This window comes from Coturnix japonica, chromosome 6 (assembly GCF_001577835.2).
Source record: "Coturnix japonica isolate 7356 chromosome 6, Coturnix japonica 2.1, whole genome shotgun sequence".
Classification (NCBI taxonomy): domain Eukaryota; kingdom Metazoa; phylum Chordata; class Aves; order Galliformes; family Phasianidae; genus Coturnix; species Coturnix japonica.
In genome coordinates this window covers 8651225-8678921 of record NC_029521.1, presented here as the reverse complement: position 1 = coordinate 8678921, position 27697 = coordinate 8651225, and the positions used below count along the sequence as shown (strand labels likewise).

The 27697-nt window shown below is 43.0% G+C and overlaps 3 protein-coding genes across 22 annotated transcripts in view; 2 read left to right on the top strand and 1 right to left on the bottom strand.

Moving 5' to 3' along the window:
- The window catches only part of TET1 (tet methylcytosine dioxygenase 1), a 92071-nt gene extending 65642 nt beyond the window's left edge, over nt 1-26429 (bottom strand). For 2 of the 10 annotated variants that reach the window (XR_001556030.2, XM_015866323.2), the window contains exon 1: nt 2843-3061. The gene's annotated coding sequence lies outside the window, so the exon portion shown is untranslated. Of the gene's footprint in view, nt 1-2842; nt 3062-7499; nt 7584-8854; nt 8968-11382; nt 11487-25902; nt 26001-26097 lie in introns of those variants that run through there. The other 8 variants (XM_015866316.2, XM_015866322.2, XM_015866321.2 and 5 more) reach the window with 6 other exon arrangements.
- On the top strand, nt 9193-24299 carry SLC25A16 (solute carrier family 25 member 16). Of its 3 annotated transcripts, none has more exons than XM_032445493.1 (9): nt 9193-9264; nt 10511-10603; nt 12150-12283; nt 14008-14071; nt 19415-19536; nt 20048-20114; nt 20900-21062; nt 21969-22037; nt 22769-24299. In XM_032445493.1, exons 3-9 carry the CDS (start codon nt 12221-12223, stop codon nt 22923-22925), a joined length of 705 nt encoding a protein of 234 aa, XP_032301384.1. In that variant the 5' UTR covers nt 9193-9264; nt 10511-10603; nt 12150-12220; the 3' UTR covers nt 22926-24299. The 3 variants fall into 3 exon arrangements, with proteins under 3 accessions (XP_032301384.1, XP_015721812.1, XP_032301385.1); XM_015866326.2 differs by lacking the exon at nt 9193-9264 and adding an exon at nt 9515-9670; XM_032445494.1 differs by lacking the exon at nt 9193-9264 and adding an exon at nt 10378-10396.
- A 109-nt stretch (nt 26430-26538) lies between the features above and the next one.
- LOC107315722 (DNA replication ATP-dependent helicase/nuclease DNA2) overlaps nt 26539-27697 on the top strand; it is a 38479-nt gene continuing 37320 nt past the window's right edge. For 6 of the 9 annotated variants that reach the window (XR_001556041.2, XR_004307819.1, XM_015866353.2 and 3 more), the window contains exons 1-3: nt 26549-26642; nt 26715-26887; nt 27209-27392. Coding sequence is in view for 7 of the 9 variants with exons in the window: in XM_015866353.2 (XP_015721839.1) it covers nt 26721-26887; nt 27209-27392 (351 nt within the window). In the remaining 2 variants the exon portion in view is untranslated. Of the gene's footprint in view, nt 26643-26714; nt 26888-27208; nt 27393-27697 lie in introns of all 9 variants that reach the window. The other 3 variants (XM_015866356.2, XM_015866359.2, XM_015866352.2) reach the window with 2 other exon arrangements.

Genomic DNA, 27697 nt, shown 5'->3' with positions numbered 1-27697 from the left:
CTTTTTAAAAGTCATTTGGGATTAGCCTGGTGGGGGAACAAAACCTAGAAACTTTCATAAGAACCATTTTAAATAACAATGCACAGGTCCCAAGCAATAGGGGTCACCATTTGACTTACAAGTTGTCATACAACCTCTTATCTACAATTTTGAATGGAGAAGCATCTCATTACCAGCAGCAAGTGTTCTAAAAGGAAGACAAAACAGACACTGGAAGACAGAAACTAGAAAAGCTGACCCTATGCAACACACAAAATCTTTCTTCAGCCCTCTTGGAACCGCATCATATCATCTGCATGTTCTTACCAGCTGTTCTGAAGTCAGCCCACTTTTCAATCTTGCTCCTTTCTCTGCACCTACTGACTGTTCTGTACAACACTTTGTATATGAAAAGAAGGGAAATGGGTTAAGAGGAGGGAATCGGCTTTAATTTTCCCTCCCCCTTCTTTAATCCTTGAGTATCCATTTGGTTTTAGTTAAGAAATAAAAACGAAACTCAGGACCAGGAACTACTTCACACACGCTCTCGCAGAGGCTCTCCCTTGGCAGTGCAGCCCTGCCTGCTGCTCACCGCCACGCAGCCTCCCGGAGCTCTCCTTCTGCACAAACACTGCTTCAAACAGGGCTGCAGCCTCACACACCCTCCAGGAGCTGCTTTCAGTTTTACTGTGCATACACCTGCCTCTTTGCTTTCCAGGATCATTGCCATTCCTGAGTGAAATGGACGTATTTTATCCACGCACACAAAACTCTGAGTTAAGACAACACTTTCCAGCAGTTTAACTGCAAACCTGGGGCAGGCACTGCAGGATGCATTTTGAAAGCAAAACCCTTTTCCTGCACAAGTTCAGCAAGTCATGAACCAAGACATTCACTTCATGCTACTTTTTGTCCCTCCTGGCCTCAGAACCCCACCTCTGCTCTAGGGGCAGTAGGTGCCACATGACTTAAGCAGGACTGCCCCCAAGTCCTACTTCCCCCAGTGCAGGGGAAGCAGAGGGCTGCTGTGAAGCATGCACCCCGGCTCACTGAATTCTGCAGGAACTGAGGGTATCTAGATTACTGCAGCATAATGAGTTCAGTATAAACTTCTGAAACACTCAGTGAGCGAAACAGGGGAAAACACCACAGGAAAAAAAAAAAAAAAAAGCCTTCCATGTTTAGGGAAAGCTCTATTAGAACAATAAAAAAATAAAAAAAAAAAGTTGCAAGGAATCATGCACGCTTAAACCACAAAACCAGATTAAACCTCAAGCAAACTACTGGCAGCAGAAACCCATTGTGAAGGCTCGCGCCGCATGTGAGAGCATCACCCCTTCCAGCCAGGCAGGAGCGTGCCTCCACTTTAGCCTGTTCTGCACAGCCCAGCGCTGACCTTAATGGGGAGAAATGCAAAAATGTAAAACACATTGAGTTAATTCTTGAGGCTCATCAAGTCAAAACCCTTCCACCACACGGCTCCAGGTACTTACCAATAATAATAGCAAGCAAAAACCCCTAAGCTAATCATATTCCCCTTTTAAATATACTTTTCTGATGCTCTGAACAGCGCCTTTCTTTCTGACAATATCCGACTCCCTTCCTTGAAGGTTTCGCCTTTAAAAACAACCCTAACTGGATCACCTTATCTCAAACTCAATTAAAAGAAGGGGGAGGTGGAGGAGAACCTTCAGGCAAAGATTAAGCCTGGAAATTTTCTGCCTGAAAGATGTTTTGAAATGTAAGTAACTGAAAGTAGGATGGAAATGCTTAGACCGGCTTCGGCAACCACGGATAGCACAACAGCCACGATAAAATACTATCAGTGAGGACTGGGAATTATTACCCAGCGAAGTTTCTACAGGTCCCTGATATCAGAGAGCTGCTCTGTGCTCGAATTCCTCCCCGATTACCTGCTGTGTGCAGCCCGGCCCTGCCCGCTGTCCCCTGGCCCCCTCCTGCCTGCAGCCACCTCGCTCCCAGCCCTGCGCTGCCGCAGGGAGCGCCGCTCGGGGGCAGCGCCTCGCCTCCTCCCAGCCGGGCACCGGGCTGCAGCCCAGCCCCACGGCCAACGCCACGCTTTCTGGATTCCATCTCCACGCTTAATTTGCGTTGACTGACATTAATGAAAACAAGGTGATTACTGCGTGGAAGAGCTCTCTGCCTCTCCACAAAAGTGCCTTAAAAAGAGCACCGAGCACAGCATGGAAGAGCCGCTCCTCAGCTAATTTTTAAAAATTATTTTCACAGCTTCCTCCTTTAAAATTTAAAGAGACACCTTCGCCCCGTAATCCTGCTCGGTCACGCTCTAGCTGCCCAGCTTGGCAAGCGCTCGTTTCCTCAGCTGCTGCACGAAGGGCTCCGACCGGACCCTGCGGCTGCACCGCCCCGGCCACGCGTGGCTCTGCGCGGGCACCGCCGCCCGCCGCGGGTGCAGAGGCCGGACGGGACGGGGGCAGGCCCGCCGAGGCTCCTCGTGGCCCCACGGCCCGCAGCGGGGCTGCAGGGGGCAGACAAAGGGGCCGAGGCTGGGGCCGCTCCCGCCGTATCCCGGGGCTCGACGGGGGGATGCGGCACCCGCGGAGAAGGACAACGCAGCGCGTCCCCGCTCCCTGCCGCTTTGCGGGAGCGGCTGCGGGTCCCGGCTCTCCGGGCTGGGTACCTCGCTCGCCCCCTCCGTCCCTCCGTTTCCAGGAAGGCTCCGGCGCAGACCGGACCCGTCCTCCCCGCAGGCCGGCAGCAGCCTCCCCTCCCCGCCTCGGTTCCACGCTGGGCCGGGCGAGAAGGGAGCGGGGCAAAGAATAAAAAGTGGAGGGGGGTAGGGGGGAGAAGGAGAAAGCAACGCGCCGTCCCACGTACGTACCGCAGCTAACAGGAAGGGGCGACGCGGGCATGGCTGGGCTGGGCTCGGCGCGGGTCATGCTTACGCCTCGCCGCCCGTCCCCATAGCGCGGTGAGCACAGCGCGGCAGACGGAGCCTCGGTGGCGCCGGGCCGCGAAACGTGCTCTCGGCGTCGCCCCTGGCCGGACCCTCCGGGAGGGAGCGGGGAGGGGGCGGCACGGCGGGGCGCTCGCCGCACCGAGCCCTCCCGGCAGGCGGCAAAACGCGCTCTGGATCCCCGCGGCAGGAGCCGGATTCCCCTCCCGCCCCTGGGCAGCGGGCGGCAGCGCCGCACACCCCGGAGCGGGCTGCGGGCCGGGGGAACGGATCCTGCGCTCCTGCCGCCCCAGGAGAGGTGAAGAAGGAGCGGGCCCGCGGGTAGTGGAAGGGCCGGGTGCTCCGTTCATCCCGGAGGTCTCCAGCCGAGGAGCTGACACTGAAATCACCATTTTTTGTCGTTGATTCGGCTGGATGAGGGAGCTGCGCTCCGTCCTCCGCTGGCGGCCGGAGAGTTGTGCGGCAGCGCACCGAACTGCGGGAAACGCGGCTGGGTCGCCCCGGCCTCCTGCGAGGGGAAACCGTGCCCCGCTCTCCTCACCTCCACCCCTTCCATTCACAGCCACACATGGTTTTTGCTGCGCCTTTCCCGAGGGAAGGGGTGAGCAGTGTGCTTTAATATCAAGGCTGGACCACTCGTCCTCTTCCCCAGTCGTTATCACGGCAGCCTTTTGTCAGGGCGCAAAGCAGCCGCCAATCCGCTGTCCGCTCAGATGTCCCTTCAGAGAACAGATGTTGGAAATAGATCTATGAAACAATACACCCGAGCAGCTCGGGGTTTTTAAGTGTCATCATTAAATCCCTTGCTGCTCACTATAAAGCACTTAAAATGCGAAGCGAGCCATTCAGATGCGAGTCCGCAGGGAGGCTTTTCCATTATGCAGGAGAGCAGCAGCTCTGCCCTGCTCCATTCCTACAAGGCTGTTCTAAACACTCGCATTTTGTGAGCTGTTTTCATTTGCACACTAGAAAGAAGAGGCAGCAGAATAGATACACGCAGCTTATTGTCACCGCCAGCTCCTGTGGGCAGCGGCTCAGTGTCAGTGCTACCCATCACCTCTCTCACTTCATCCTCTGCTCTCCTCCCTTCCTTTCCTCGCAGTCAAAATGCAATACCATTGGGGAACCTTAGCCAAGCTTGCAGACACTTCAGATATACTCAAGTGAACCCCATACACCTGAATTTCAAGCATTTGCCTGGTGCAAAGTAAAGCACGTGGGGAAAAGATGGAAACCAAGGCCTCTGAATTAGCCACTTCCATTCAAAATAGAGATCCTGGTTCCATTACAGGCAGCTCTGCAAAACAATTTGGTGTGTTCAGTAGTGTCAAGAATCACTAGAAAAAGGAGGAGAGAAAAAAAAACAGGGAACACTGCTATTGAATATATTGTGTAGTTCTCATCTACGTAGCTTAAGAGGGGCAAAGTACAACCTGAAAAGGCACAGAGGTGATAAGGGCACCAGAAGTGTAAGGAACGATGAAACTCTCCAAGGTTAAATGTCAAGCAATACAATATATAAACAAGAGCAGCATGGAAAGTGTTAACAGAGTGATCTCTGTTTCGCTGAAGCGCAGGATATCGAGTCAGTTTATCAAATATCAGTATAGCAAACATCTACTTTTCATAGAGTGCACTGTTAAACCATAGAACTCACTGCTACACAACATTACAGATGCTAAATTTTTATCCAAGAAAACAGTAATGGGAAAACGTTGAATCAAGATCTATTTAATGAAAGAGGGCTGCTTTAGCTATACATTACTGGAAGGTAGAGGAGTATCTTTAGATAACAGCCCTGTATCTATGACAGCTTTCTTCCAGAGATTGTTGCTGACTGCCACAAGCAGACTTTCAGCCTAACACAGGACTTACATATCTGTGCATTTATCCAAAGAAATATCAGAGTGATACCTGTGGAACAGACACAACTGAACTTTGAAGTATTAAAGAATAAAACGTGCATACCTTCAGTAACTGCACATTGCTGTCATCTTTAGCACAAGAAATTTGCACTGAGCATCAGGGAGCCACACAGAGCAGCTGCTCCTTGAGGAGCAGGGAGCCAAGCACAGCCTCACAACCAGCAGGGCAAGGACCACATTGGCCAGTGCCTGGTCCTGCTGTACCCACACAAGGGAAACGGGATCAGTCTGAGGATAGCAGGTAAACCCAGGAGTCTTGATGGACACTGAAATTCCAGGTGATGGGGACAGATCTGAGGTTGGCAGGTTATAATCAGATCTAGGGACCCAGTGGGAAAACAACATGTGACATAATCTAAGTGAATACTGGACAGAGTATAAGCTTAAATAGAAGTCCTGTGTCCACAAACAGAGCATATGTGCAGAGACCCCAAACACAGCTGACCAGGGCCATGAAGGCCTGTTAGTGAGCTGACACTGAAAGCAGAACTTCTCAGGAACGTTGGCCCTAAATCATTATTCCTGTGGAGTCATCTAAATCAGATCTCCGATCATCTGCTATCAGTCCAGTGAGAAAGTGCCTGATGCCAAACCTGAGTTAAGCCTTTCACAAACCAAAAGCACTAGGAACAAAGACATCGAAGCTGTTCTGTAAGGGAAAGATTGGATCTTTCTATGTCTATATTTGCTTTTGGGGCCAAATGATTACAATGGAAATATTATGCTGAGACATAAGAACTGGTTCCTTCTTCTATTACAAAACATAGATTAAAGCATCTACCTTGCAAAGCCTTTCTCACATTTATTGGCTTTGTGGTGCAAGAAGGCAGTTGTCCTGCCTGCTGACCAGACATGTCCCTGGAAGCTGTATGCTGCACTGATGTGGCGCTGTGCCTGCAAGCCCAGCTGAGCACAAGCCAACCACTTCTAATGTCTTTGTATCCGCAATACAGATAAATCACCTGCAGAACTGTCAGTTGGCAGTATCTGAAAGAGAAGTCTTGAATAGCATGTGTTTAATGCAGAAACTCTTGAATTCTAATTGTGGTTTTGCCAATGACTTCCTCATTTAGTCTTTCTTGGCCTCAGTTCTGTAGATAGTATCTACCTGTGAGATAGGCACTGCAAGTAAGTTAACATCTGGAAGCATGCTGAATACAGATAGTTTAAGTGTTAATACTATTTTTTAAGACTACCATTTCCTCTTCTGCCTCACTTTTATTCAGATCCATTGAATCTAATCTTAATATTTTTGATTGGATATTCTTGCCCTGCGGCTGATAGATGACACATAGCACAGCGAACAAGTCTTCCAGCTATGGCCCCAGCGTGCCATGTTCCCTTCAAAACAACTTGAGAGCAGGCTGTAAGCCAGATGGAGTGCCCTCACTGGGAAAGTAACTTGCCCCTATTTTCACTTTCCTTGTGAAATCTTGGGCCTCAAACCCAGAGATAAGAATGTAGTAAGGGACCATGACAAAGACCTTGTATAAGTCCAGTGTATGAGAACAGACTAACTGCTGTGCCTAGCCAACAAATGCAGTCTGGCAGTCAGCACCATGTCTATGAAGAGAGCAGCTAACATTTTGTGCACCAGCCTGATGCTTATGGGTCCTTCAAGTCACTTGTGCAGTAAGTCCTATTAATTGGTTCCAGAGCACATGAAGTGCACACATGAAAGAATGACACCTGCCAAGTCATCTTGAGAAACTTGGCACTGCTCTATTGGCAACTCCTTGACTGAATAGTTAAATATTTCTGCTCCTTAAAGACCTCACTGACACAGGTAGAGACTATTATGATCCTGTTTGCACCAACAGGTCTTAATGGCCCCGATGAGCCACACCCATGGCCCCTACCTCACAACCCAGTCCCAGGGCCCAACACTTCTTCCTTTTTTTGAGCTACGCTGTAACTGTGCTGGCTTCATCTTTTGGCTCTGGTATTGTTTCCTCTTAGATCCTTGCCGCTGGATGAACTTCAGACTTATCAGTTCTTATCTCCTGCTGTTCCTGATTTGCCCTGTGAGTGAACCCTGGATTTGCTCAGTCCATCTGCTGTGGCTACTGATGGAGCTGTTTCCCAGCACCCAGCTCAGCGTGTTCTGCTGCAGGACTGCACCTTGTCAGCAAGGATCAGCCTGTGCTGTGGTCACCTTTGCCTTTTGGCTCACTCCATCTTAGGAAGCAGCGTTGCCTTATTTACTGATTACCAAGAAGACCAAGGCATCACAGTTGCAAGTTATTGAGAATTGCTCAGTCATTTTCAGTCTGCAAATTTTACTTTTAAAGAAGAAGGAGGAAAAAAAAGTCCTCAAACTGTGTCAAGGCTTGTGTGGAAGAAGTTTTTGACTGGTGGTGGTTTTGGGTGTGAGCTGAAGCAAGTGAACAGCCAGCAAGAAGCCAGTTTGTATCAATTACCAGTAAAGACCAAAAGCAAGTATAAAGTAGAAAAAAGTATTTCCCTAGGGCCTAGAGGTATGGCACCTAAAGCATTCTTGTCAGAAACAACTGCCATCACAGTAGCTTACCTAACTTCAGTCTTCATAGCTAACTTAAACTGATATACGTTTTAAACATGGTTATAAAATAAGCATCTTCAACACTGATGAAAAAATAAATAATAAACAAATCACACTTATAAATAAAGCTACCCACCAACTTGAATTTTTCTTCCAGTTTGAAGCTGTGCTCTTGAGTATCCTCACATTGATGTCTTCCCCTGTTATACCATCAGTCTGTCTGGGAAGAATGACAGTAGATATAAGTGAAACCTGAGTGACATTAAATATGCTGGTAACTTTTAAGAATGGGTCATACAATCAAGTCACTAGAAATGTTTCAGAAAGTGTGTAAGCACTTTGAGATAAAAAGATGAAACAATAGTAGTGAGAATATACACAAAAATACTGTTGTAGGTGGTCAAGAAAACAGAATTCAAGAGCACTTAATACAGACAAGCGTAAGGTGGAATGATACAAAAATGGTAGTAAATATTCAAAAGGTTATTTACACAGAAAAACCTCACTGATAAGGAGGCCTTTGGTAGGAAATGCTGAGGCAACCTCCACCAGGGAGCAATCTCCAAGAGATGCTGCCTTAATAGTGGTCAGCCCTTAAATGAGGTCTAGAGGAGGTGGAGTCAAGCTCCAGCCCTTCTGGGAGCACAGCTAAATTACTCTCACCTGTGCTCCCACAGCTGAACCGACACTTGCCTCAGCTGATTAATCAGAGGTTCAGGCTGTGATTACCAATTTCCCATACAACAAGTAACACTGAATTATTGCACGCTTCCATAAATCACAAGGTCTGACAAAGTATCCTTCCAAAATACCAGACCACTGCTGAAGGTAGCAGCCATTTTTGCAGTTGCCAGATCTTTATTGCTACTGCTGAAACTCAAGAAAACTTTCAGATGTTGGTGCTGTTGCAACACTTCTGTGAGAAAACTGTAGATAGCAGAAATGAAGCTTACTGTTGGGGCTGCCAAAGCGTTATGATTGTGCCTCAGTGAGACCTTCTCCTGAGCAGATTCCCAGAAGAATACAAGTTGGCTGGGGTAAAACCATACCGACAGTGGCTATAAACCTGGTTACTTAACACATAGGGTAGTTGCTTTCACATTAGAGAATAAACACGGTAGCTTGAGCAAAAATGATGACTTTCCCTGGTGTATTACCAGCGTAAGAAGGCTGAGTTTGAGAACACGTTTCAGATTTTCCCAGTAAGAGAAGTCCTTGCACACCCTTGCTAAGTAATTTTATGACTGGGAAAAAATGCGCATTGTAGCAGCCACTCCCCAAATAAGTAATGATCAAACAGAACAAAGTAAAGTTTTCCAAAGGCTTCAACAAATTTAATTTTTAAGGAATGTAACCTGTTAAAGGAAAAAAATACTAATTTCTGTTGAATGCAACTTGACATAAGCAGAAAGAAAAATGTTCCAGCAGATTTGTTTGGGAACGAGTTTCTTGTGCAAGCATCTACTGTTTTCTTCTTATTGAAAGACTGACCTTTAAAAAAGGGATTTTGACACGTTGAACTCTTGAAACTCGGTTCGATGAGGATGGGGCAAAAAGCACGAGCTTCTTTATCAGAAGATGCACCGGCAGCTGCCAGCGTTGGCTTTCTGTGCAGTGCTGTGTAGGTGCGCTGTCCTCACCTGAGGACCAACTTCTGTCATCAGCTTTTGAAAATAAAGTGAAGTGAATATCTCTTGGTAAGCCCCACGTGTTGTATTCAGCAAAGGCATTGTGGGCAGCCAGAAAAATCGCCAAGAAAAATGTTAACATCTGCAGAGATGATACTGGTATTTATCACCGTGATTGTGAAACAGACCGCTTTCGTTGTTGCAGCACTCACTTCCCTTTCTGGCGCGTTCTGAAACTCGCGCACGGACACCGAACGTTTCCACTCGCGCAGGGTACGAGGTCCCGGGGAAAGCTCGGCGCTGCGGGGCGAGGCGGTCCCGTACCCGCCGACAGACCGCCCGCCACGTGCCCGAGCCTCACGGTGCGGCCGCTCCGAGGCGCGGTTCCCGCGGGCCGCCCGCAGCCTCTGACGCGATCTGCAGGCGCCGCAGCGCGGCCCGGCGGCCCGGCCGTGGCTCGGCGCGGCCGCAGAGTGGGTTCCTGCCGGCCGGCCCCGGCTCCGGCTCCGCCCTCGCTCCGCGGCGGCGGCTCCGCGCGGCGCCATGCGCTGCCCGCTCGCCGCCTGAGGGAACCGCCGCTGCCCCATGGCCTCCCCGGCGGCGGCGGGGCCCGGCGCTGCGCTGCCTCCGGGCCCGGCGCGCCGCGACTTCTACTGGCTGCGCTCGTTCATCGCCGGAGGTGGGTGCGGGCCGGCCGCTGCACGGCGCTGGGCCCGTCCTGCTGGGCTGGGGCAGGGCCGCTTCTGCGTCAGGGCTCCGTAACGCTCCTCACGGGGCTGCGTGACCTTGGGAAGCGTGGGGTTTTCTAAATGTATTGTTCTCTTCGCCCCTCGCGTGCTGAGCTTTTTACAGGCGGGCGGTCTGCGTGCGTTTCGGAATCGCTGAGAGCCCGGCGTAGCTGCCAAGTGTGCGTGCAAAGGCCCCGAGCCGCCGCCGTGACGCCGGGGCAGCCCCGTTATCGGTGCCCCGAGAGCTGGCGGCTGTCAGGCTGCGGTGCGAAGGAAGCCGAGCCGTACGGCAAAGCACGCCAAGCCCTGCAGCAGAAGCGCGTCGTGTTGTCCTGCGGGGTGCTGTCCCAGGTGTCTTGTAACGTGGCGAGGAGGCACGAGGTTTATGTCAGGCTTTCTCATAGCTGCGGCTCTCGCTTTCAGCCCGGAGCACCGGGGGAACGTGTTGAGACGCGGCGAGCTGCTCTGGGGAGCTGCAGTGCCCGCACGGAGCTCGGGCTGGCACGGAGGGAGCAGGCGATGTTGGGCAGCGCTCTGTGGAACTCACTGCTGGGACATGAGCCTCCAGTTCCTGGCTGTGTGCTCGAGCAGAAGCACATTGTGCTGATTTTCAGTCGAGCTTGAGGAGTTGTGTAACATACTTTTAATAGGGGCCTTTTGCTCCTAATTAGGGCTTAGTAATTATGTTTCTCCTTACTTACTCTATTTAAAAATAGCTTATTAAGATCCCTTATTTATCTGCTGAGTCAAAAGGCTTTGGCATCCCATTGGTTTTTCTCTCCCTTTGAAAGGTGTTGCAGGATGCTGTGCCAAAACAACCACTGCGCCACTGGATCGAGTGAAGATCTTGCTGCAGGCTCATAACCACCATTACAAACATCTGGGTAAGATGGCTGCTGCCTGTGTCAGCAGCATTGTTAACGTGTGGTGTGTGTCACGTAGGTGTGTTGGTTTATTACGTGATCCGACTGTGATAAAGAGAAGTGCTGATCAGACAGTAGGTTGTTTCCAGTGAGCTGCTCCCTTTGCCATGTATTGTGTTAAAAAACACAGCAGTGTTTGAAGGACACCCTTCAATAAGAGGCATTGAGCCTGTACACGTGGTATTGGTTGGCGGGCTAGAGATGTTAGAATAATCCTTGATACTGTGTAAGAGCTACAGCTTGATCCTCCTCTTACTGAAGTCAGCAGGGGATTGGTAATCAGAGGTTCAGGATTGTCTGTGTAAAAGCTGCACTGCTGGTAACCCGCAGTCCTTACAGGTGGTACTAGCGTGCACGGCTTGTGGGAACAGGTGCTTTTCAGAGCGTGAAAGTCCTTGCAGAGGCACTGGTGTTTACAGAGCCGTGACTGCTGAGCCCTGCAAGACTCCTGCACTTACTGCTGCAGGCAGAAGTGTCATTGATCCAAGGTGAAAAGCAAAGCGGACTTGTGCTTTGCATGGGGTGATCTGCGATCAGCATCTTCGTTGCATCACGGTGAGAAGAAACTTGGAACTGGCAGCGTGTTCAGAACTAGTCTGTGGGGCTGTAACAGTGCCCTCTTGTGCGTAATATTGGAGATATTGGTACTATGTATGATTTTGATCATTAGAAATGCATTTCACTTGAATGAATGTTCTTGTTACATATTAGCAAAGAAGAAAATGAAATGGATGGCATACCTGCTAGTGCAGAGAGAGAGTAGGTTCGCTCATCACAGCCTCACTGTATCTGGTTCCTGCCCTTGCTCTGTGGAGTTCATGGCATGTGGATCTCAGAGCATGTGCTGTAAGAGATAAGAACAGTAACTCATCAATTCTAGTCACAGCATAAGCATTCATACGCTCATCATAAAACTGTAGGTTTTGCCCTATCTTTGTGTGATCTTGGATTCACGCCTGTTAAGAGGGAGTAGGATTGCTTCTTCTTAGCATGTCTCTGGGACACAAAGTGTAAAATGCCTTAGTTGTAAATAATGAGTCTGAAACTTTTTCAATGAATTTCCTCAGTGACGGTATCTACTTTCTCATTTGGCATGTAGCAACAATTGAACGTTTGCCCATTATTTTACATTTTTATTTTAAATAGATTTTTGGTTGAACTGAAATGCAACTCAGCTTGCTTCCTTCTGTTGCTGACTGCAGCTTTTGTGTGTGAATATTACCATCTGCAGTAGGATTGCTGGTAGTGTGGGTCAGCGTGGGGCTTGAGATGCAGGAATGCAGAAAGCTCACTGAGTCTGAGGGGTGGGGAGGTTGGTAATAAACCTTGAACCTCTTCTTTCTGTCAGTGGCGGGGCATGGAAAAGTGCATTTTCCACTCTCCGTTGTTACATGAGCAATGAGGTTGGGCTTTATTTCTGTGCATACTTTCCTGTAGTCAGTAATTCTTGCTTGATTTTTTCCCCCCCAATGTAATTGTTGAATTCCTCTTTTTGCATTGCTGACAGGAGTGTTTTCTACGCTGTGTGCTGTCCCCAAAAAGGAAGGTTACCTTGGGCTGTATAAAGGAAATGGGGCGATGATGATCAGAATCTTTCCATATGGTGCAATTCAATTTATGGCATTTGACCAATACAAAAAGGTAGTAGAATTTATTTTGTTTTCTTTTTTTTTCCTGCTGGTTACAGTGAATACAGATATTTTTAAGTGATAAAAACTGACACTGAAACTTCTGTGTGTTTTTATTTCCCTGCACATCTTCTATAAGGTCACTCAATTTTATGTGAATCTAACCCTTACAATGTCAGGGCAACAGTGAAACTGCCTGCAGTGTTGCTTAAGGAAAACAAAATTCCCAACAGTTTTTGTAGCTTTGTATTGTTTATTGCATGTGTGCCTATGTGTGTGCATATGTATATATATTGAATTAAGTCTGCAGTTGTGCTGCTAAAAAATAATGCTTTGCAAATGAAGTAGGAACAAAATAGAAAATGTAAGCTCTTTAGTGTTTATTATACTGCATTGGAATTCTTAGTATCTGGTGGGTAGAATAACTGTAACTTGCAATATCTGACTAAATGACTGTTATGTTTGACATGAGAAATGACTGTCAGCGTCGATAAAAATGAGCTGGCAGAAAAGATGTGCATATTTCAGGGGCGTGCAAAATGTGCATGTTCCTTTCTATTCTCACACATTTACTCTTTCGTAATGCATTCATAATAAATCCCTGTTTCATTTGTGAAATGTCAGACATCAGCATGGCTGTGTTTTTAAGCATATGCATGGTGAAACATGCAATGTTACTGTTTAATTCATTGTTACTGAGCAATTTCATATTTGAAAGGAAAAATTTCAAAGACAAACCCAATGAAGTAAACAGTAAAACCTTTACTAGACAGTAGGTTTCAGATTGGGATTCTTTTCCAAAAGAGCAAATTCCAGCAGGGTGATACAAAGAGCTCACTGCAGTGAGCTTGGTGTGTTCTTTTATGTGTGTAATCATAAATGTTGTTGATCAAAACATTATGCTTGTTTTATGCTGTGTTGAACAAAAGAGTATGTGATATGCTTTATAAGGAGATGATTTACGAATCCACAGATATCAAGAAATCATTTAACTTAATAGCACTTTCTTTTATCTATTAATTAACAACAAACCTTAAAGATGCTTTGTAGGAGAGTTTAAAAGGCAAAAACAAACCCAACAAAGCAGTTCTTTAAGAAGGAACACATGAAATGATCCTATGAATGATTCATCATGAGATTAACCACTTCTTAACATTTCTAAGTTATTTCATGTTAAGTCTGAAAGCTGGTTTCTTTCTTGCAAGACTTTGTGTATTTTAGGAAGTTCTTGTTCTCAAAAACTTGTTCGGTCTCCCCCTTTGTTTATTTTATTTTTATTTTTAATCCAGTTGAAGTCATAGAAGTTTTTTTATTAGAGTAAGTTTCACGTGCTCTGCACAAGAAAGCAGTTTTTCTTATCAAACATGTAATTCTTAAGCTTTGCTCAGTGTTCTTTGCACCCTATAATGTGAGAGATAGTATGCAGTTGGTCTTGGTTGAACCAGGTTGATAACTTGATATGCAATCAACGAGCTTCTGAAGTACAAATCACTTCAGCTGATGGTTCTGCCTTGCTGGAGGAATGTTAGTCCTTTGGTGCTCTTAGTAAGAAATTGGCACCAACTGATATTTTCAGTAAGCTTTTAGCAGTGATTAAGTGCTCTGATTTGAATTTGTAGAGTTGTAAACTTGTTGTAGGAGCTGCAGAGTTTGCATTCATGTGCTAGTGAAATGCTGTGATGCGTTTCCCTGTATTTTCTTGTAAAAAAACTATCATAAATGTTCCATATTTTGTAGGTAATAAAGAAGCATCTTGGAATTTCAGGGCATGTGCATCGATTGATGGCTGGATCCATGGCAGGTATAGCTTTGTACTTGCATTTCAGACATTGTCTCTTTGAAAAGTCAATATTTATTTAGAGGATGATTGAGTAAGTTTTCAGGTCTAACTTTTGCAAATTTGCATTAAGTAAAAACACTCGTAAATGGTTAATGTAACAGTTACCTAATTGAAAAATGTGTATTCTTTAAAATTGTTCCAACACTGAATTCCCTGCTGTGACATAAAGCGTGATATTTGTGGTGTTCATTGTGGCTTCTGAAAAGTGAACAATCCAGTGTCATGATGAAGAACAAAGATGGAGGTTTTAGCAGAATTGGCTCATCAGCCTCTCAGCCATTGCTGTTAGGTTGAATGTAAACCCAGAAAAGTGGAGAGATTCTTGGATTTCCCAGAAATGTTTATATTTTTGACATGTGACGTAGGAATTTGTGCAGTAGCAATAGGAAAAAAATGATTGTAAACTGGCAGTATGTGAAGTGGTTATACGTGTCTGTTTTTCTCCTGCTGGTCATTTCTCAGCCAAAGTAGCTCAGAGTAAACAGAGGAAGTTAAATAGTAGTGAGCAAATTTGTAGTCAGGGTGGTTCTTCATGTTTGTTTTTACATTGTAAAGCAGTCTTTATACATACTGACCATTGACTGTTCTTCCTTAGTTGTGATGTATGAAAATGTAGTTTCTTTTTGAGGAGTAGAAAAGGAAAAAACAAATGCTACTGTTAGTTAAACTAGAAAGAGATATGAAAGTATTTTGTTTTGCATGCAATCTGAGAAAAGGGAAAGGGAACGAAAAGAGGCAATTCAGAGATCTTAAAATCTAGGAAGACTTTGAAAAATCAGTGAACTCTGTCAGTGTTGACGTGCAGGAATTCATTCCATAGATAAATGTATAGGATCTGGCGTAGTTTTGAGTACCTTTGTAGTTAAATCAGTTTTGTTTGGTTAGAGTGACAGAAGTAAAATCAATATACATTGCTATCTGGTAACCATGATCAAATGACAGGATTAGTGTGGTACATTATACTCAGTCTGAGCTAGTCATAGGTGTGCAGTGCAAATGAATATAGCACACAGGTAGAGTTTATTATGACATCACTGAGTATTACTATGGTATTTGTTTACCAGGTAGTGTTAGCATGTAGATAAGGAGGGTTTGTATTCCAGCAAGATAACAGGGGAAGATGGAGTCACCAAGAAGAGCACAGAGTCCAGAATCTTAGGTATAGAAGTTCTCTGGATTTGCAAACAAGATGAGAAGACTTTTAAAAGCAGCTAGGGATATTTCTTGCTTTAGCCCCCATGTAAGGGGATATAATTTTGTTTCTTACATGTTGAAATGACTAGAGGAGGACGTGCTTCATGCACCTTAGTGTTGGTGGAGAGTCTTTACAGTTTCACCAGAGGTAACACTGCAGCTGAAAATGGCTGGCTCTTGTGTCATATTTCTGTCTCTGTTGTGCCCAGCCACACAGCATTCTGCATTCATTTGAGTGTATGATACAGTTACTTAAATCCTGCTTGTGTCAGTTTTTCCAACATTGCTAACAGTCAGCAGACCCGAATCAGCTTCAAAATGGTGGGAAACTTTTAGGTATCTTTTGTAACTGATAAATGGGATCAAAGGCTTATCCACAGGGAAAGGCAAGGCGGGGAGCTAGTGGAATGAGAGTCGAGAAGAACCTATTGTAATGCATACATTTAAGGAGGCCGAGCTGAAGTTACTGGGGAAACTTCAACTCTGAATTTCCTGGGTCTTGTGTGATTCAAATTTCAGCTGTAACACCTCATTAACAGATAAATTCCTCATAACTGCTTTTAAGCAGAGACAGGGCTGAGAAGACAGAGAAATCATAGATGTTAGGGGGGTCTAGGAAACAGGTAGTCAAATAATGCTTATTTTACAGAACGACTTTGCAAATCTGAATCTTTCAATTTTCCTACTGAAAATGAAGTAAAATACAGAAATGCCCATTTTCTCCCCTGCACTCGATTAACCAGAGGAAAAAAAATGAAAAGCCTGCAAACCAGCAAAACAAAACACACAAACGAACTAACAAAGACCCTAATGCAGGAAGGCTGGTGGTAGGTTGTTTGGTTTTATTTTACTTAATAAATACGATTGGAAAATGTTATAGATTAGGAGAATGATGCAATGTCAATTTAAAATAGGATGTAAATAAGTCATTTAATTGAGTCAACATTTTAAAACAATCTGGATCTACTTTTTCAGGTGTGATTTAGCAAGAAATGCAATTAGATATTAAGTGCCTAGAAATACCTGGACTTGTAAATCATGCAGTTCTTTCACCTTTCTGATGCAAGTTTTTTGTCTTCAGCTTTTTCTGTCTTCATATAGTTCGTGAAGCTTTAATTTATCAAGAAAGCATGTTCCATAAAAAACAATCTCATTCATGCTTGTGAAGGAACGTGTCTCCTGGAGTTGAAGGCTGTGGCTTTTGAAACTATAGCTCAGAATAACTTGGTAGTACTAATTTGGTCTATGTAGAGCGTGATGTAGAGTTCAGAAAAACACGTGCATCAAGTATATTTGCAGTACCTGATCTTTGTAAACGTGTTTCACTTGTTATTTCCTTGCCCTGGGTATTTTATTTTTATATTTCAAAGAAAGAAAATGGAGGAATAGTAGGGAAATTGTGAGACAGCTAATTGCCCATACAGCTAATCTCATTGTCAGCTTCCAAAGTGTGGACAGTCTACTACCCGCTGTGCTTCATTTATGCTTAGTCTCAGTAAGAGTTTGTGCAACCCAGTATCTTGTCCCCGAGGGTGGTCAGAGGTGCTTGAAGAAGTGATTAACTCAAACATTCTCTCCCTGACAATTTCTTGACTTCAGTGGTGTAGGTACTTCTTCTGAGTCAACATTTGCAATGAAAAAGTTGCTGTATTTAAAGAAGTGGTACCTTACAGGAGGAGGAATGGTGTTTGTCCTGTTATGATTATTTCAGATAAGATTTCAGATAAAGATAAGATGGGATTTGCTGTGTGTGTCTCTGAACTGGGCAGAGACTTCCAATTCTGACCTGTTAAACCAACCGTGGGAGAGATTTCTAGATAGATTAGCTGGAAAACATTGTTTCCTTGGGAGAGGGAATCAGCCTTAAGGTGTCCTGGTCTGTCTTCTGTTAAGTCGTAGTCTTTAAGGAGTAGAGATGAGATTACTGTTTTTTGTAAACTTCCCCAAACCTGACCACTGTTCCTCACAGAGAGATAATGTCTCTCCTGAGCCTCAAAGGAAGTCTGGATCCTTCCTGGATGTGCACTTAGCTCTTATGAACAGTAAGCAGTAACATGCAACTCTGAGTTGCTTCAGGAAAGCATGTTTTGTAGCTTTTTCAAACTGCAAAGGTTAGAAATCTTCTTTTTTCTTTTCTTCTCCAGAATCCATTGCTACACACTTTTAATATAAAGTGAAAACAAACAAACAAACAAACAAACAAAAAAAAAAAACAAAAAAAACCCAAGTCCTATTTAAAGGTTCTGTTTACTGGATATGATTTCTTTCAGTCCTGTCTAATATTTTTCTCTCTTACTTGTGCTGTTTTTGGACTTAGTATGGACTGTTAGTTCTTCTGCTGTACTCTTGGTTGGTCTGTTTGCTTGTCTTTGTACAGAGAATATTCCTGGGTGCTTATCAGTGCATGACCAGAAAAAAAGAAGGGGGATAAGTTTGTGTTTTGTATTAAGATAACTTTTCTGTGAACTCTTTAAGCTCCATAAAAGCCTTTTCTCTTTTTTCCCCACCTTTTTACTGAAATTGCTTGAATTGCCAATTTTACAGTATTTCTGGACATCTTGGAAAATTCCTTGGGAAAAGGCTGTGAGGGTTGAGTTTAATAACGTAGGTCAGTAGAAACAGTCCTAAAATTGCTCTGGTGTTTTGCAGCTTCCAGCTTTTGAATCCTGTGGGTGAGACTGCATCAAAAATCAGCTGCAGTTGCCTGCTTTTTCTGTTCAGAGGAATGGTCCAAAATATCTAAAAAGATGTTTTTTGTCTTCTAGAATAAATGTTACTGGTAGGATACTCCAGAAAGACACAAACTCAGTTGATGGTTGACCAGTGTCAGCTTTTTCAATAGCTTCCTCATGGTGTTTTGTTTTTTTTCCTAACCCCCATCTGATGTTGATGTTTTATGTCAGATTCCACTATTCAGCAATTGATGGTTCTCTCTCCAGATATGAAAGTTAGCACTCTTTACTGAAACTGCTGCTGTTTTTTTAAAACTTAGTTTCAGTTTTGTCTCTTTCCTGTTGTGGCTTTCTCCTGATCATATGTGAGAGGGGGGAAACCATACACATACAAAAAGAGATATGATTAACAGACAATTAAAACTTCAGAGGGAGTGCAGTTTCCTACCAGCGCTCAAAAGGTGCTCATCTTCTGTAGGATCAATTTTAACTGTGTTCTTTAGATATGGAACAGAATAAGCAGGATGTGAATCACAAATGCTTTTGCTTTCTTTCTCTCCTTTTCTCAGTTTCATTTTTATCAGTTCTGGTGTTACAACACAAGAAAATTATTTGTTTTTAATAATGCTGTTTTAACCATTCCCTCCATATAATCTGTCAGTAATTGAGTGGCTTAATTCAAAGACTAGCTGTAGGAAGGACCTGGTGTTCAGGTAACTGTTAAGGGAGTTATTCTTTCTACTGGAGGTATTTTTACAAAGTGATAAGTTGACTCCTAAGATTTGTTTTGTGTTTTGTTTTTTGTTTTTTTTTTAACATCTTGTTAAGTCTAGAAATAGAAATAGCTGTTTTAGTTACAGTTTTAAAACACGTAGTGTAATGTGAACTATAAAAATACAGCAATGCGATGCAGTTCAGTACTCTTCGTGACTAGACTCCCAAATTGACTGAAAATACTGTATTTTCAGGTGCAGTAGATAAATATATCCAGTAATCACATATTGGAATTTTGACACAAGTTTTTGGAAATTAACCACATTAATGGTGCTTTGTTTATTTACTAGGTAATGTAGGATTAGATTTTGTGGTTGCAGTCCAGTAAAGGCTGATGCACTTGACTAACCGTATGTTTGTGGGCTATAAAGAAGACTGCTTATGTGAAACGGTTAAGCCTGTAACTCTGCAAAAGAATCAAGGCATAAGTGTGCAGCGTCAGTGAACACCGAGTAGAAATATAAACTGTTTGTGTGTTGCTGAGGATCCTGTTTGATAAGTGGGTGTTCAAGTATTTTTTCGACAAAATAATCTGTGTATGCAATAGCAGAATGTAATAACATTCACTGCCACAAAAGGAAATTCTGATTTTCAAAATAATCCTAGAAACAGATAAGGTGTAGGTGAGTTTTGTTTGCTTGTTTTGTTTTTGTTTTTAATAAAGGTATTACAGCAGTGATTTGTACTTACCCTCTTGATATGGTTAGAGTTCGTCTGGCATTCCAAGTAAAAGGGGAACACAAGTACATGGGAATTATCCATGCATTCAAGATGATTTACACAAAGGTATTTTTTCTTTTAATCTTAAGTCCTATCAAAGCAAATTATTCTCTTTAAACAATGTTGCACTGCACTGAAATTAATTACCAGGTAGAAAATGAGTTCACTGCGTGCACATTGAACTTAATGTAAAAAATTATCTGGCTGCTTCCTTCTACTTTGGCTGCTAAGATTTAGCTAAGACTTATATAAGTGGGAGATGAAAACGAAGAAAAGTTGTTTTTCAGTAGCACATAGAAATGCTACCAAAATATTTGGGGAGGAGGGCTATGTGTAATGCAGAAATGTCTCTGACGTTATGATGCTGGATGTAGATTTCTTTTGTTCGTTTTCCCTTCTGTATCTCCTATAGAGCTAGGTTGTTGTCCCGTCAATTCTTCGGACACAATGAATGCAGCTTGATGTTAGCTCCTTGTTGCTACGTGATGCTAGTCAGATTGCTATGTGAAGCAGTTGTGTAGCTTAAGACATTTGTTCTATTTCTTGCCACAAACGTGAGTGTATTTTTCTTTCAAAGGAAGGTGGTTTTAGTGGGTTCTACAGAGGGCTGATGCCAACTGTTGTAGGAATGGCTCCATATGCGGGTAAGTTAAAAACAGCACACAGAAATCCCACAGCATTTATGTGCACTACTAAATTTGCTTAATATATTTGCACGTCAAATTAAGTAGCTTGCATTAAAACCAAGGCTTTTGCATTTTACTGAACTGAGAGGGGAGGTCACTAGAAGCGTTTGTGGGTGTTTGGTCTAAATTGATCAGTGTGTGTTGAAGTGCCTTTGGTAAGCAAAACTCAGGTTTTCTGAGTCTTGGAATTGAGAGATAAAGTAGTGGTTCTCTCTTCTGCTCCCCAGATTTACCCCCCAAAAATTGTGCACGTTGTCACTCTGCATAAATCCACAAGGGGGCAGAGCCCTGTTCATGGTGGAGTCTTAGAGGCTCTATTGGCTCCATCTCCTGGAGACTTCTGTATAAATGCTTAGCCAAGCTAAAGCAGTGGGTGACATGGGATGGAGGAACATCAGAAATGACTGCTGAAACTACACTCATCTTTAGACCATGAGACATGTTTTCCAGTTAAACAGATCTTAGGGGTTACTTTTAACAGCAAATCAGTAATTTAAAAGCCTCAGTTGAGATTAATTAGAGCACTCTTTTAATGCTAATTATAAACGATAATTAGTTTGGACAGAAATTATGGGAAAGCTCTAAGTATTATTTATCTGATTCTCTTACTTAAGAAAATCTTCTAATAGGATTGGAAAATAATTTACTTTTATAATCGCAGCTTTTTGTTTATGACTATGATAAGTACATCAACAGATATTTTCCTCTTTTGTGAAAGTACATAAAATTAAATTTCCTTTTAGGTTTTTCTTTTTTTACCTTTGGTACCTTAAAGAGCATTGGACTTGCTCAAGCACCTAACTTGCTTGGACGGCCTTCCTTAGATAATCCCGATGTCTTAGTTTTGAAAACACACATAAATCTGCTGTGTGGTGGCATAGCTGGAGCAATAGCTCAGACGATATCGTAAGTTTGGGTATTGATTGTTATTTTTTTTATATAGATGTTTGTTTTAGAAGAAAATGTTTTGTCTGAGAATATGAGCTTTTTAACAAGTCTAGTGTCAATAAGGGTTTTTTCAGTCAGATGCTGCGGTTCAGTTATTTCATGTTGTTTCACTTAATAAATATCTATTTAATCCTCAGGGGCTTTAAAGATAAATGCAATGAGTCAATTAAAGCAAACAGACAAAACTAAAATCAGCTGGAATCTTGTTCGGTATGCTATGAAATTTGGACTATTAACATCATTTGCATAATTGTATTATTCCAGTTTATTTAAAGATGGTATAACCTGCAAAGTCTAAGAATTGAAAAAAGAAAGCCTAAGATATTGTGTTTGGCAGTACTTTGTTATTACTTTGCCTATTCCCTCCATTCTCATACTGTCCTTGCCATGTTTTCTTTTGGCCACAAATCAAATCAATTTGGTAGACTTCTACGGCATCAGTTTTCCACTATATCACTCACTGCATTACATTACATATGTAGCACACATTTTCTGTTAATCTCTAAACTGTTAATTTTATTTTTGATTCAGGTGTTTTCTCCCTCCAGTGTTGTTGCACAGTTTTATACTCTCATCTGAACTTCATGTGCCTTCCTTTCTTGTGCCAAATGGAATCTATTAAGAGATCTCATTTGCTAGTTTCAGTTGTATAGGGGGAGTCTCCCTTTGTGGAGAACTTTCAGCTGTGCTGAGAATCTAAGCAGAATTCCTGCTTCACTGAATAATGAACTTGGAGGTTGCAGATGGACTTCTTTATATATAATACATATATTTAAAGTAAAAGACGAAACAAAACCAACACAGTGATATTCGTATGGTGATCACACATCTGGTTGAACTGCTGTTCAAATCTCTCCTCTGTAGATACCCCCTGGATGTAACTCGCAGGCGAATGCAGTTAGGAGCAGTCCTCCCAGACTCTGAAAAGTGCCTGTAAGTTTCTTCTTTTCATCTTCAGTAACTGGATTTATAGATGTCTGAGTGATGGTAAATTATTAAAGTCAAACAAACAACCCAGTTGCTGTTGATTTCTTCATGCTTTTAGTGAGATGTTCTGTTTCCACAATTGGACAAAAATAAACACAAAAATCAAAGTGTGCTTTTGTGTTGTTCCTAATACTGTATATGAAAAATTGTTATGTATATTATTACTCAATGATCTGATCCTTAGCATCACTAGGATTCCTAGGTGTCAAACTACCTGCTGCCACTGAAATGATACGTTGTTTCAAGGTATACTTTTAATGGAGCGGAATCTCAGTATTATTTTATGTAACACTGCTTTATTTAACCTGCTCGATTAACCTCTGTTACAGTAATGTTGCACACACTGATTGCAGTTGGAGTTCTTGCAGCTTTTTAGTTCTGTGCTTCATTGCAGTAGAACTGATTCCAGTAATATGTATTCATTCCAGTATTCTTTAGATGGAACTGCACCATCCTCTTTCCAGTCTCCAGCCTTTGAGCCCAATTTTCTTGCAGAAGCTCTGTCTTACAAGTCCTAAAAGGATCCTAAAAGTCCTAAAAGCTCTGCTATATGGGGTCGCATGTTTTTCCATATGTTGCTTTTAAGAACCAAGAGAAAGCATGTTTTATATTTAATAAAGTGATTCTGACTATCAAATGTGGACATTCTATAGTGATTCCAGTTTCTGTTTTTGCAGTACAATGGTGCAGACGCTGAAATACGTGTATCAACAACATGGAATCCGAAGAGGATTGTACCGTGGTCTCTCACTGAATTACATTCGTTGCATCCCTTCCCAGGCTGTGGCTTTTACCACCTATGAACTCATGAAACAATTCTTGCGCCTCAACTGAACTTTTTTAAGCTTTAATGTCAAAGTTATTGGTGAATAAATTACTTGAAGTTAAATATGTATGATACTGTGGCACTGCTGTTATCGGACAACTTAATTTTATTTGCCAAAATGTGGTTAATTCCCTGGAGTCAAACAGATCATAATAAGCATTAGTTAGCGATAAACATTTTTGGCACTTAATCTTATGGGCTTCATTAGATAAACGTTAAGAATCGCACAGTTTTAAAATGACACCCACATTTTATCCAGGTTTCAAGCTGTTAGTTGTTTCGCTTTAGCACAGCTCCAGGAATTAAACACATGATTCTATTGCTTTCTAAGCTACTAGTTAGACATCTGTTCTTCCTTAACTTTTACACTGATTAAACTTATTCGAATAAAGTGGAACAGTTTTCTTACTTGACTACTTGCCAACTCTGTTGAAGCTGAACTTGTTAGACCCCAACTGAACCATCTTTTCTTTTTGCCTTTTGTACAAGTCTTCTGTATGCTAAGAACAAAGCATGTATCTTCGTGTGGGTACATATAGGAGCTTTTTCAGCCTCTTCAGTAACAAATGGCGAGATGTAATGAACATCATCGGTAATCTTGCAATTTAGAAACCAGTTTCTTTGCATGCATTCTAGTCTAAAATAAAATCTGTATCTACACAAATAAGATTGGGAAACTTGTACAGTGACAAGTGCTAGAGGAGATCTTAAGGCAGTTAGCATGTAATCTTACAAGGCGTTTCTGTACCTTTTCTGTAGAGCTTAATGTTCTCAATTCCGTTTATTGAAGGATTTGACTATGTGACCTACTTTGAAGGACTGGCTCTTGTAAACAGGTCTGTCCCTACCTTAAATCGTGGTGACAGACAGGACTGCATGCTGCTGCACTTATCTACTTAGGCATATGGGGAGGAAAATGAAGATTATATTAGAGTCTGTATATGTGTGTATGTGTTATTTCTAAAGTATGGTATGCAATAGACTATTTCACTTTTTCTCCTGCAGTTCCTTGCAGAGAGAGATATTGTTCAGACTCATTTATACGTAATTTGCATTGGTTCTCCTGATTTTATTCTCTTGAATTGGGAAGCTGTAAAGCATTGACTTATGTGATATAAGTTATTTATTTATTGCAATATTTTTAGCAGTGTCCTTTAAGAATTGGTAATGGTTGTATTCAATAAACTGGTGGATTATGTGATCAATTTGCTTCATTTGGAAAAAATGGACAGACTGGACTTTGAGTTACGTGTCTCAAACCAACTTTTATGACTTTTTTTTCTGGTTTCTTAAAAGTATCTATTTCTTTTATATTTAACAACACAATTACGGGCAGAGAACAAGATGTATTTGAATTTATTTTATTAAAAATTTTGAATGAATATATTTGTGTGATTTTTGTGTGTGTGTGTGTAAAGCAGAACCCAACATACTCACGCTTGAGAAGAAAGCACCAGTAGAACGTGGCACCAAAACAACTGAGCAGCAAAAACCATCCTACAGTGCTGTGTCTTCAGCAGTACTTTTTCAAAGCAACTTAAAGTGTGTTAATAATTCTGCTTGAAAGTACTGAAATACCTCAGAAGGTCTATGAAGGGAAAAAGGAGCTGGAAAAGACTTGTTTCTAATTTATTTGGTAGCTATTTCTCACCTTGAAAAAGGTTATTATTAAATATATTTCTTAATCAGAACGCTGTTTGGAGTATCTGACTGCTGTATTTCATAAATCTGACCAGCTGTGTTCCCCATGGGAGTCCATTTTACTGTGACTTTCAAGCATCTATTTTCTGCTTTTAAAATACTAGTAAATATACACATCATTTAAATATATTCTATGTATGTAAACTGAGGAGTTTTTCATTGGTACTGAAGACCCAACATTTTCATTAATCAAAATGCTGGATTTGATTTCATCTTCCATACGAATGGTCCCTACTTGAGAAGGTGAGGTTACTTCTTTTAACCACCCTCTTACCACACTGAAGTTATTAGACTGTCAGATAGTAAATGTTAAGGAAGCTGGTGGTCATTAGTTTATGGCTTTATTTTCAGTCTAGTTTTTCAAATGTTTCACAGCAACTGAACGTGTTCGTACACATCCTTCCTTTAAAAACTTTAGAAATTGTTGTAAATTGATGCAATTGCTTCAGAATCAATTCTGTGTGGGGAATGTTAGATAACATTTCTTGCAACTCTAGGACATTTTTAGTCTAGTTTTTATTTGCAAGACTATGCTTGCATATATCAACTATATTATACTGAGAGGCTTGAATGGAAACGGTTATAGTTATTACTGCCATATTTCCTGAAAATCTGCTTTCTGGGAGCCTTGTAACTTTTAGTTCTACCCAGTGAACCAGTTACTTCTGTGAAGAATCGGTAACGCAGCCTTGGGTAATGCTTTTTATTCTCTGTTCAACCCAGCTCTTTACAATACCCTTAGATATAAAAGGAAGCCTCTCCATTTCAGAACTCCTTCAGGTCAGTATCCCTTATCCACACTGTGTCCTGAAAATCTCAGATGACAGTTTGTTTCCAGTGATTAAACACAGTCTTTTAAATAAATCCTGAAGTTCAACTCTATTTCCTTACAATGGGAATTTCAGCTTGCTGTAACGGAGGCATTTATTTATGCATCAATTTGCAGTTACTCCACAGAAAAAGTTGCCTGTATTTGAACCTTCTATTTACACTGCTACATTCCAGTGTCTGTGTTGTTTTAGTTTTTTTTCCCCTTTGTACAGGAAACGTAGTGATAGAGCCTGCAGAATGCAAGTTTATCTCATGTACAAAGTAAAATGCTTCTGTAAATTAATCTGTTTTAATACCGTACTCAGTTGTGTGCCTGCGTACTTAACAGTGCAAACACGCTAACTATTCAGTTATGAATATTAGTGGTTCTGCAAGGGAAAGCTATATAAACGTAGGCTATATGTACACGAAGGTTAACCCTAAGGAAAGGGGCTCCCTTCAGTGCCATCTTACCTTTTAAACATCAATCCGGATCCTCCTGCTGGGTGCCTATACCCCTGGCCATGTTGTCCTTCCAGGGTTGGAGCATGGTCCAGTTTCCGAGTGTCTGCCTACATTAGGGATACAAGACCAAACTCCTCTTACTTTGTTGCTCTTTTCCCTGGCGTTTTAAGTGCAGAATGATACATCAAGAGTTAGACTTAATACCTGTGTCCTGTAGTCCTAGCTCGACGTGATAGTTTAGGAACAAAAACGGCTTCCTGAAGTAGCGTTCTTGTGACCAAAGAGAATCAAAGGGGATAAACATGCACATCTGAGACTGCTGCATCGCCTCAGAAAGCTGCTGCTCGGCTGCACCGGCTCTTGTTTGTCACAAGGAAAGCTCAGCTTATGGGCTGAGGTTCACCCACAAACATCTGTGAGAGAAATCTGTGAGAGAAAAGCACTTTTAATCCTGCTTTCTCCCTCGGTCCCGTTGTGAGGAGCGCTGCCCGGCCGGTGACCGTTAGGTCTCCTCACAGAGCAGGGCGCCCATACAACTTCTGCTGTTCATCCCGCGCGCGGGAAGCTCGCGCCGCCCTCCGGCAACTCCCATTGGCTGCTCTGCCTCTGTCTCCACCAATGACCGAGCTGGGGCTGGAGTTTCCGGGCAGGATTGGGAGGCGGGCTCTGTTGCGCCTGCGCGTTAGTGGCAGTTAGTGAGCAGCAGCGCGGGAGCTTCGGTTGTGTTGTGGGGCTGAGGCGACACTGAGGTGAGGGGGAAGGGGAGCGCGTTTTGTTGTCAAGCGCCGTGTTGACTTAGGCTGTGTTAATTTCTCTTCCAGAGGACTATGGCCGAGCCCTGTAACGCGGCGCTCAGGAGCGGCCCGAACAACAGGTACCGTGTGCTGGAGGTCCGCGCCGTGCAGGGAGAGGGACGGGACCCTGAGAAGCATCTGGCGGTCAGCGCCTCCGCATCGCCGGGACACACGGAGCTGTGCGTCCTGCGGGACAGCTGGTGAGATGGGATTGGGGCTGGGAGCTGCTGAGGAGATTTGAGTCCTTGAATGAAAAGGAAGAGATCCCGTAATGATTGAGTATGCCAGTATAAAACATAGCAGTTCTGAAGTGGCTGAACCGATGGGTCTGGAATGACTTGAAGTCATCAGGATTTCTCATAGTGTAGATTTGATGCATGACCTGGTGCTCAGATCTAAAGTTTTGTCAGTAAAAGCTCATATTAACCTCAGGTTTCAAACTACATTGAATCTGTTGTGCTGCTTTCTTATACGTGGTATCCTTTGCTTGCAAATTGTTGTTTAAATGTTTTGCTTTCTAGGGAGTCCATTCCAGTTGTTCCAGGAGATATCGTTCATTTAGAAGGGGACTGTAGCTCTGGTACCTGGGTAATAAATGAACAGTCTGGATATCTGATTCTTTACCCAGATTTGCTGCTCTCTGGCACTACTGTATCACATAGCATTCGATGTATGAGAAAAGCGGTGCTGAGTGAAAGGTTTAGGGTAAGTGTTAAAAATCTTTAAATCTGTATCCAACTGTGCTGGAACTCAAAGAGAGGAAAGATTTCTTGTGGTTGATAGTGTTCTCACTGACATGTGAGTGGCAGAGAAGCAATGGCTGCCAGTTCCAGCTGAGGAAAACTAGACATGGGGAGAATGTAAATCTAAGCGGGCAAGGGAAGTAGTAAGCAGGCTGGCTGGGGAACAAGCTGGAACAAGAAATGAAAGTGCAAGATATTCAGATTGAATAGAGATGTCAATAGGAGGCCTTCATTAGAGACTTCTCTAATGGAAATAGATGAATTGTT

Excerpts from the sequence above, each read along its gene's own strand:
- SLC25A16 (XM_015866326.2), top strand. The coding sequence starts at position 9,577 with ATGGCCTCCCCGGCGGCGGCGGGGCCCGGCGCTGCGCTGCCTCCGGGC. Across the intron at positions 20,115-20,899 it reads AGGAATGGCTCCATATGCGG|GTTTTTCTTTTTTTACCTTT; the intron begins GTAAGTTAAAAA and ends ATTTCCTTTTAG. Across the intron at positions 21,063-21,968 it reads GCAATAGCTCAGACGATATC|ATACCCCCTGGATGTAACTC; the intron begins GTAAGTTTGGGT and ends TCTCCTCTGTAG.